At 41.3% G+C, this 10,745-nt stretch overlaps 1 protein-coding gene across 1 annotated transcript; it reads left to right on the plus strand.

Moving 5' to 3' along the window:
• The first annotated feature begins 56 nt into the window (after nt 1–56).
• Nucleotides 57–10,496, plus strand: LOC309703621 (putative C-type lectin domain family 20 member A). The gene is made up of 3 exons (XM_082528549.1): nt 57–325; nt 9,148–9,504; nt 9,781–10,496. The coding sequence occupies exons 1-3, from the start codon at nt 79–81 to the stop codon at nt 10,125–10,127; spliced, it is 951 nt and encodes a 316-aa protein (XP_082384675.1). The 5' UTR covers nt 57–78; the 3' UTR covers nt 10,128–10,496.
• Nucleotides 10,497–10,745: the final 249 nt, after the last annotated feature.

Genomic DNA, 10,745 nt, shown 5'->3' on the forward strand with positions numbered 1-10,745 from the left:
ATTATTTGACAATAGCAGTAAAATAATTTCCCTCCTTGACACTACACAGACCTGGCCAAAGTGTTTGACCTGACAGACATGAGAAGACTTCAAGACTCTGCACAGAGTCAAACACAAGCCTGGATTGGACTGTACAGCGAGCCAGGAAGAGACAACAGGAGGTGGCACTGGTCTCTGCCGGGGGAGGAATACACTGAAAATAAGACCTGTTGGGCAGCTGGAGAGCCAAATGATTATGGTGGCACCCCTGAGAACTGTGTGATAATAGAAGACAAATGGGCTGATTACCCATGTACTCACACATCTCAGTTCATCTGCTATGACGGTGAGGATATGTGGACAGTGATATAATAAAATATTTAATAATGTTATAATTTAGTTTATAATCTGTGTTGTATCATATGTTCCTGAAAGAGACAGTTTGAAGAATGAGGCAAATTAGCTATCCACAAACTTCCAGAAGCTTGTGTTATAACTAAGGATGTACAATCATCAGTGTTTCCACTGCAAAGAGCTACGAGGCAGGGTTGTCCTCTGTCCCATCTCCTCTTTGCATTAGCACTTGAACCTCTAGCTGAGGCCATTCGGCAGCACCAAGATGTGCACAGTACAACAGTGGGTGAAACAAATCATAAGATAGCATTGCTGATGTTATTCTGTTGTTCTTTTCAAAACCAGAACTACCAATACCAGCCATTATGCCCATTATATATGAGTTCAGCTCATTCTCTGGTTACAGAATTAATTTTGGGAAATCAGAAGTCTTGCCGCTGGGTGATCAGATTAACTCTTTGCCAGATATTTCTAATCCCTTTCAATGTTCCCCCAGTGGCTTCACATACCTTGGGCTAAACATTACACCAGGGCCCTGTTTCAGGAAGCCGGTTTAGTGGAAAAACTGAGTAAGTATACCCTGAGTCAACGAAAACTCTGGGTTTTCGGTTTCACAAAGCGAGTTCAGCTGCAGCCTGAGTGAGTCACTATGACGACACACTCCGTGAAGCTAACCTGCCCCCTAGCAGGTTTACTACAACTAACCCTGACTGTCTCCGCCCCTTTGTCGGAAACCTGACAGTAGGAAGTGTCGGACATGGCGTGCCACTTCCTTGAAGAGCCAGTAGATCGTGAAGCCCAAATTCTCCGCAGAGCTCTCCGCCGGGAGAGAGTGATCAGAGCGCGTTTGGACATTTTATCATTTCCTGATGATTTTCTGTGTGAACGTTACCGTTTCTCAGCACAATCTATAATTTATTTGGATAACATCCTCAGGCCATATATTACGCATGTGACACATCGCGGACATGCTCTCAGTTCATTGCATATTATTTGTATTGCACTTCGGTTTCTTGCAAACGGGAGCTTTCTGTATAATATTGGTGACGCTGAGCACGTTTCCAAGGCTACCGTCTGTCGGGCAGTCAGGAATGTTACAGTTGCACTGAAACGTCTCCTGTACTCGTCTGTGGTGTTCCCCGGTCATAGACCCACAAGATTTATCAAAGAGGGATGCCACAAAATTGCAGGTATCAGGATGACCAAAACTTAATTTATGATGTGGTGATACTTGGACTACTACTTAAATTGCACATTTATTTTCAGGGTTCCCAGGCGTGATTGGCTGTACAGATGGCACTCACATTCCAATCATTGCTCCTTCAGTAAATGAAGGAGACTATGTGAACAGGAAGTCTTTCCACAGCATTAATGTACAGGTACATAGTTCCCTGTAGCATGTCAAACTAACAAATTATTTCATTATAGTAATGGATGCTAATTTGTGTTCTCTGCACTGTGAAGATCATATGTGATGCTGCCAACATTATCACAAATGTGGAAGCCAAGTGGCCAGGCTCTGTCCATGACTCACAAATATTCCGTGAATGTACACTGAGCACAAAATTTGGACATGGTGAGTTGAGAATACTTTAAAATATATAAAGACCAATTGCTTCAGGGACATTTGAACTGAAGTGTATCCTTCTGTCTTAGGAGAGTTCACTGGCTACTTGCTTGGTGATAGGGGGTATCCATGTTTACCCTATTTGCTTACCCCTTACCCTGACCCTGAACCGGGCCCACAGCAGCGATATAATCTGGCTAATTGCAGGACAAGAGCCAGAATTGAAATGACTATCGGAATGCTTAAGGCCCGGTTCCAGTGCCTGCAAAGACTCAGGGTCACCCCAGAAAGGGCATGTGACATTATTGTGGCATGTGTGATTCTTCACAACATTGCCACAATTAGAGGAGAACACTGTCCTTCTGAACCAAACATCAGCAGTGATCCAAACCATGAACATCCTGACCCTCCCACGGACATACAAGATGGAAGCGCAGTCAGAGACACCATATGTCACAATCATTTCTTTTGACCCATCACCTCAACATGTTGAAAGAAGAATAAACAGATTTCTTGTTCAACTGGCTTTATTGGTCGCCTGTATTTCCTGTACACAAAGTATTAAAAGATGTAAACCTCATAAAGTGTCTCTGTTGCTTCCTCCTCTGTAACAGCTGTCAATGTTTCTTCATTATTTTCCTGTAGTAAAGAAATAGACAACATTACTCACAACTGCATGTTGGTCTGGCTCAACAGGAGGCTGCACCAGATGCAGTACACCATCACCATCAACTGATAGAATATGAGGTTTATACAGGTCACTTATAACTTACAAGGGACCAAATGGCAATTAACAAACATACCAATCACCTTACACTTCATTGTCATTATGCTCTCAAAGACAACCAAGGCTGAGGGAAGGCAAAATCAGTCGGAAAATAACTTCACTACAAAATAATCCATTATGGTGAAGAGTTTATCAAATGAATGTGTCGCACTGCAAAGGTGACTGTGAAGAAAGGATGTATGCACATCATGTATTATTTTGAATTTACCCCTTATGTAGGCACTTGTGTCTTGCGGGGTTATTGACTCAGAGGATGTCCCCGCAGAGATGCCTTCGGCCACAGGGCGCCCACTGTTTTGGCTGAGGGCCAACTGCTCAGCCTCTGTGAGTGGTGGTGGTGGAGGACCCCCACCTGTTTTTCGGGCCTCCGCTTTTTTTCTGTTGGCTATAACGGGCCACATTTGAGCATACAGAGTAAGCAAATATGTACTTGTAATGTGCTCAGATAATTTCAATAAGTGCTTACAGAAAGAAAATTAATGTAGCCTCTAACTGCAATTGATTTACATGGGACAAACAGACCAAGCACTATGGCTCATAATACAATTACACCTTACCTGTTTGGACTATATTTTTATATTTCATTTTTACTTGCTGCCAGGCACGTTTGGGGCCTGTTGGGTTGCACCTGCGCTCACATCACATCACAAAATAAAATGTATAAAATAACAAATAAAATAACATATGATAAAATAACGTGTTAAATGGGTGGAAATCCCTAGATCAATGTTTATATTAACACTCACGCATTGACTCTGTCGGCTATGTTTTGCCATGCATGCTCCCTTTCTTTTGCAGCTGTGGCTGTGTTACTTTTTTCCGCGGAATTTGCATGTTATCGGCATATGCTGCCATCAGAATTTCGGCCTCAAGCGCTGTGAAATACATTGACCGCGCCTTCTTTCCCTCCGTCTCCATGGTGACTCGCTTAATCTGTGCTCCGCTTATCAGGGCTTTATGTATCCTCGTCCGCGCGCTTCACTTGGGGTTAAAGCAACTCCGCGTTGACTGAACTAATTGTTATCAGCCTTTCTGAAACGGAATATTCCGAGTTGGACAGTTCGGGGTTACTCAACCGTGAGTGTCGTTTTTCACTCTGAGTTTTCCAAACCGGCTTCCTGAAACAGGGCCCAGTTCTTAAAGAATTATGGAAACTGAACTTATCACCAGTTTTAAAAAAATAAAATTTATTAAGATTTAGATAGATGGCAAAAATGGCCTCTTTCTCTTATGAGGCGTTTGAGCCTAATAAAAAGGAATATTGTCCCGCGTTTATTATATCCCCTACAAAGGTTACCTCTATGGATAACCCAGAAGGTTTCTTGTGATATAGAAGAAGTCTTTTTAAAATGTATCTGGGATGGCAAGAAACCTAGATTAAGAATTAGAATTTTACAACTGCCTACTGATAGGGGAGGCTAATGGTCAATGGTCAATGGTAACTTTATTGTCCCTGACGGGAAATTGATTCGCAGTATGTCAAAACGAACAACAAACATACAACCAACACATCACATACACTCAATAGAAATATAATATAATATAATATAAGCCTGATAAAACAACCTAGATTATCCATCGGAAAAAAGTGCAATGTGCAATGGCTTAGGGTTACCAAATTAAAGTTTTTATAATTGGGCATGTCATGGCTGTGTTTTATGGGAGTGGCTACATGCTTATCTAAATTCTCATTCCCACCTAGACTCTTGGTCTACTTCACCTTCTTCCCTTTGGAGCTTAGCTGTCTGTGACAAAACAAATTACAAACTGAGATTAAGAGTGTTCCCAATTATTTATGATACAATAAGGGTTTGGATGGAAATGCATAACAGGTTGGGTAGAGAAGACTGCACTTCATTCGTGACTCCTTTATTGAGAAACAAAGACTTTGTTCCATGAATGTCTTGCAGTATGTTCGATGCATGGTGTAGAATATATATACTGGAAGTGCTGGGTATACAAGTCTGGCCTAAGTCTTCGGTCTGAAAGACTGCAGCAGTGCAGGACTTTAACCCTTTAAGACCTACCATAGAACCAAGTCCGCCAGAGCTTATATTATATTTTTACATGCTGTGGAGCCATTTTTTGGAGCATTTCAAGTTGCTATACATCAATACAACCATTATAGCCCAAATTTTAATAATATGTCTGCATTAAGTGCATAGTAATTACATAAATTGCAAAAAAGTGCAATAAACTACAAAAAAATTGAAAATCGTTTTTGATTTTTTAACATATATTTCTAGTTAGAGAAATTTAAGAGGCTTATCCCTCAAAACTGTAAACACAAAAAAGTTGCACAAACTAGTTTCAGGAAATTTATTTTAAGTGTCTTCATAGTTTTATTTTTGAGATACACCAATTTTCATATACTGCAGGAAAAATGAAAAAATATATTATAGTGGAAATTTGCAAAATAACAGCATATGCATCAAAATAAAATATTTCCAGCAGTGCAATATGAGTCCTAAGCATCCCAGAAACGACACAGAAAGTCATAAAGTCAAACATAACTTTTAAAAACACAAGTATAGGCTCATAAGGTCACGATGGTAAAAAACTACATTTCCGCAAAATGACGTCACTTCCGGTTTCGGGCAGATCGTGCAGTCATGTGATAGTTCACGCTGATGGACGTAGGAAGTGTTACAAACAGCTGATCAGATCGGCAATGCGTGTTTCTGGAATATTATGTTTTTGTTGCTGCAAGTGCTTTTTATGCAGTTTTTGCAAAGCTATATGTGGAAGGAAACTGTGACCGAGGACAAGCTGATGGCATAAGATGTAAGTACAACTCCTCCGGTTTCATATGCAAAAAAAATTATTGCGCTAGCTTACGTGGTTGCAGTGCTACCGGGATTTAAAAATAGTTATGCAAAATGGAGCGTGTCTGCTCCGACCGGCTTTAAAGGGTTAATTAAGCTCCATAGAGGAAGTTACATCAGAGCTTAACATGTTTAAACCAAATGTGATGCAGCCAGATGTGAACTTATAGTTGTAGCAGATGCAGTATATATATGAGAAACAGGTAATACTATAATCAGTGTTGGGTAAGTTACTTTAAAATAGTAACTTAGTTACATTACTAGTTACTTCTCTCAAAAGTAACTCAGTTACTTCAAGTTACTCGTTACTTTCAAAGTAACTAGTTACTAGGGAAAGTAACTTTGGTTTTACTCAGAATTCTCTTGTTAATGTGTTGCTTCCATAACTTTGCCAGTCTTCTAGCTTGCTTTCTTGCCACAAGTGCACTGTGCCACCTACCAATAGAAAGGAAAAGATAATGTGCATATTTCCACGAGAGAAATCCCACGCCTGGACCGTCATTGACTGCTGCCATGATTCTAGCCTACGTCACAGTGTCATGTGCGCCTTTTACATCCAACACAAAAACTGCAGTCGTGGTGCTTTCGATTGTACTCAGAACTCGGAAATTCTGCCTTCTGAATAGGAAGATGTAGGTAACACCAGACTGCAGATGAGCTGCATACATGGCTGGACTGGGACAAATAAATCGTCCCGGGCATTTTGACTAGAGACCGGCCCACCATTATAGGAAAAATCAAAGCCTTTGAATGAAAACAAACGCTGTTGTGACAGTGATGTACACTGTTTTGATGGTATATATGCATCAGTCTATCAATCGTTTGTTCAGATAATTATTTATTAAAAGCGAGACATTTTAAATGAGAATAAGAAAGAAAAGTATTTCTTTGTGCTCCCCTTTCCCTGTTAATGCCCTACCTGCCCCCCTGGCAACACTTTGCTAGACCCGCCCCTGCACAGTTACCAGCTGTCAGCTACATAAAAAAGGATCCTGGTGTTATTTGTCTCTCAGAAACAGTTCATAACTTCAACTCATTCATGTCACCTAAAAGGTAAACCTGTTTCTCCATCACAGCTCTGATGATCCAGTAAGGACATCTCCTGGTTTCATCCTCATGCTTCCCTCTCACCAGATATACAAACCGACATCATGACCAGCAGCTTTTTTGCAGCTGTGGCTCCAGCAAACATCAGCTGATACTAGAAATTAATATTAAATAAATTCTAACAACAGCTGATCAAGCTTAAACGTGCTGCTGTTTTTTAGCGCGACATCCGCTGGTTTCCTCTTTCGGCGCAAAGTGAGTGATAAACAAACAAGAGAGCCGATCAGCTGATCACTGATCAGTTTTCATGATTGAAGTAGAAACGGGAGAGGGAGGGGGGAGGATAAGAAAAGAAGAGGCAGCTGTGCAGCGTAAAGACAAAGAATAACTCCAGCTTTGTGTCTTTTTCATTGTAGCTGAATTACGGGACAAACTGTTCCTTTTCACCTCAATAAGAAACGCGTAATATTTTCTCTGAATACCAGACGGGACGGTTGGCAACTCTAATAACTTATGAACAAAATAAAGTTCAACATCAGTAACATAGCACCCACCCAGCTGTATAGAAACTCCGTCATGCTAGCTAGTACGCAGTACGGAAAAAGTCAGAATAAAGAAAATAAACTCCACCTAAACTTTGTTTATATCTGACCCAGAGAGACTGCAGGTCATAACTTCTTACCTGAAGTTCAGTTCACACTTGGACCGGCGGCTGCCTCGGGTCTCTTTTCCTTCTGCGTCCCCTTTCCTTCATCCACCTGCTGGCCTCCACCACTTGCTAATGTTACTGAATCTGTGGAAGCTCCACCATAGCCACCACACGAAGTAACGAATAACGACCCTATCTAAATCCCAGTAACGAGTAACGCGTTCCTGATTTTGGCATAATAACTAGTTACCGTGCTCGTTACCACAATAATAACGTAGTTACTGTAACGCGTTACTTAATAACGCGTTAGTCCCAACACTGACTATAATTAGTAGGGCCAAAGATAACTAAGAAACAATCATAACCCATCATCTACTACGACACAGCAACATTTTACAATGTCCACAAGGGGTCATTGTAAAATCATAAGTTGGCTAAATAGCTTTAACAGGCACAATCTGTGGCACAAACAACTACAGCTATTATCATACCAGTTAACTTGTCAAACATAATAACACTTACAGGTTCATTAACGCTCACGTAATCACGTGTTACAACTAATAATGATAATGGACTGCATTTATATAGCGCTTTTCAAGGCACCTTACAATTCCACTATTCATTCACTGGTGAAGGCTACAGTTGTAGCCACAGCTGCCCTGGGGCAGACTGACAGAAGCCAGGCTGCCATATCGCGCCATCGGCCCCTCTGGCCAACACCAGTAGGCGGTAGGTGAAGTGTTTTGACCAAGGACACAACGACCGAGACGGTCCGAGCTGGGGCTCGAACCGGCAACCTTCCGACTACAAGACAAACTGCCAACTCTTGAGCCACGACCGTCCTGCCATGCTCTGCCGCCTTTTGCCTCTCACTCTGCCTCTGCGTGATGCGCACATGACCACTGATGCGCTTCCCTTTGGGTGCGCTTTATTCTTGCCTTTGGACATCCTGAGGCTGAGTCAGCAGAGAATTTGCATATGTGGCATAAAAACGGATGAAGGGTAACTGGCGACTTGTTTCAAAACAACACACTGATGAACTTTGAGCAATTACAGTCAGATTTTAATATTCCTAGAGACCATTTTCATTTTATATGATGATAAGGAGACATTTCTCATTAAGTGAAAAGACAGAACCCATTTCATTTCCGCTTTTTATTCTCTTCTATAGACTCTCAGTAGCAGCACACTGAGCGCTATTCATAAATGGGAGAGAGATCTTAATATTCAAGATACCAAAGAGGAGTGGAAAGGATCCATTAACATAGTTAGATCCACTTTTACTTGCAACTGCTTGCGAGAAACCCAATACAAAATCCTATTCTGCCTATACATAGATGCCATGTTTTGCATAAGATCACACCTCATATTTCCCCCTTCTGTAGTCAATGTCAGAAAGAAACTTTTTTTCATTACTTTTGGGAATGCAAACTCATCAAAAGATTTTCGAGATCCAAGAACTAACTAATATTTTTAAGAATCAGATCCAAGGGGACCCATCCTATTTTCTTCTCGGCCTACCCTCTTGCTTTTAAGATGTCCTCAATAGGACAATAGGTAAATAGGAAGTGAGCGTAAAGGACAACAGTTCACTCTTTTTTCTAAATCTGTGGGTAAATGGATGAAAAATATATTTTTTATTTTTCTCTTCTTTTTTTTTAAATTTTCTTTTCTTCCCCCCCCCCCCCCCCCCCCCCCTATTTTGATTTGTAAAGGTATCTAATCACTTTAATGTATTTAATTTCCTTTGGGTGTTTTTTTTCATTTCTTGTTTGTCTGTGTTGTTATGTTTTTATGCTTTTCCTAATAATGAATATAAACTGTTAAAAGATAAGAAAGTTTGAATAGATATAGAGACGAGAAAATGTTTGTTTTTGCTGAGAAAGAAAAAGACAAATTAGTTGAAAAAGATGATGTTTTTTTGTTTTTCTGTTGACAGCAACAATGAAAGACAACAAAACCTTTCATTTGATTATTATGCCGATTATGGCGAAGAAGACCTGGACTCAGGCTCAGAGCTACTGCAGACAGCATCACACCGACCTGGCCAGTGGACTCGATCAGATATACAGTGAAGAGTTTAAGAAGCTGCAGAAGTCTACACCCTCGTGGATCGGCCTGTTCAGAGACAGCTGGAGGTGGTCAGATGGAAGTAACTTCTCTTTCAGATACTGGGACATGGACTCATTTAATGATGGACTAAACAACAGGAAATGTGCTACGACTCTGTTAGAGAGATCAGGAAGATGGAGCTCTGCTGGATGTGACCAAAGAAAGCCTTTCTTCTGCTATGATGGTGAGTTTACACAGATTTATCTCAGCTGTTTGTCCAATAGATGAACTGCTGGAGTCTCTGAGAGGATTTAGGTCAGTATGTTTCTTCAGCCACTTATTTCTGCAGGTGAAGATGTTTAGCTGATGGTTGGAACAGAGATTTCTCTGTAGAGCTGCTGATTCATCTGAAGAATCACTGAAGTGTTTTCTTTTGTTCTTCCAGTGAAACTGGACCAAACATCCAGAGACTTGAAGTCCAGATTTTACTGATTTCATGTTTTCTCTGATTTTATGGCAGATAAACTGATTCTGATCAGGGAAAACAAAACCTGGGAGGAAGCCTTGAATTACTGCAGACAGACACATCATGACCTGGTTTCAATCAGCAACCCTCATCAGCAGCGATGGGTCCAGGAAAGAGCCAAAAACGCCTCGACTCCTTTCATGTGGCTGGGACTGCAGTACTCCTGCACTGCACGTTTGTGGCTTTGGGTCACTGATTATGTAGTGTGCTATGAGAGGTGGGCTTCAGGGGGAAGGACTGACGACTGTGGCATGTCTGCAGCCATGACCACAGGAGGGCAGCACGAGTGGGTCAGTCAGAGGGAGAATGAGACATTTAATTTTATTTGTATAAAACACTAAAGTTTAAACCTAAAGTCACTTCTTAGCTGCACATGTAGATTTTCTGGGGTGAACTCTGTGTTTCTGCTCAGTGTTTACAGTCTCTGGGTTTGAAAATGACCAACAGATTTTTACCTGCAGCTTAGACATTTGCAGAGAGCAGTCTGTGTTTCATGTCCTCTCCTTTACCAGAGTCAGGAGCATCTTGGTTTCTTCCTTCATTGTTGCTGGATTGGTTCATTATTAAACTGTAGCAGGATGTTTGTTGTATTTAGTTCAGATAAGGTGATGGTTTTAATGTTTCTGCTTCATGTGCTGTAAATCTTTGTATCGCACCATTGTATCCTCAGCTTGAATTACAAAGCCTGTCACTAAAAGCAGGTAAAACCATGTTTGTGTCATGACTCCATATGAGCTCTATAATCTGATCATGTTTGTTAATGTAGCCAAATAAACCTTCTGTGGCGGAGGTGTGGTCCCGGGCTCGGCTGCAGGGGAGGAGTGGTGCAGCGAGCTCAACGGGAGGGTGCTGGAGAGGCAGGTGAGAACACAGCTGATGGCGTTTGGCCTGATGACGGTTTCCTTTTTTAGTGAGACAGGAGAGGAGCGAAGGGGAAGCTGGGAACAGCTGAGACCATA

The sequence above is a fragment of the Aulonocara stuartgranti genome, assembly GCF_965226115.1.
Source record: "Aulonocara stuartgranti genome assembly, chromosome: 3".
NCBI lineage: Eukaryota > Metazoa > Chordata > Actinopteri > Cichliformes > Cichlidae > Aulonocara > Aulonocara stuartgranti.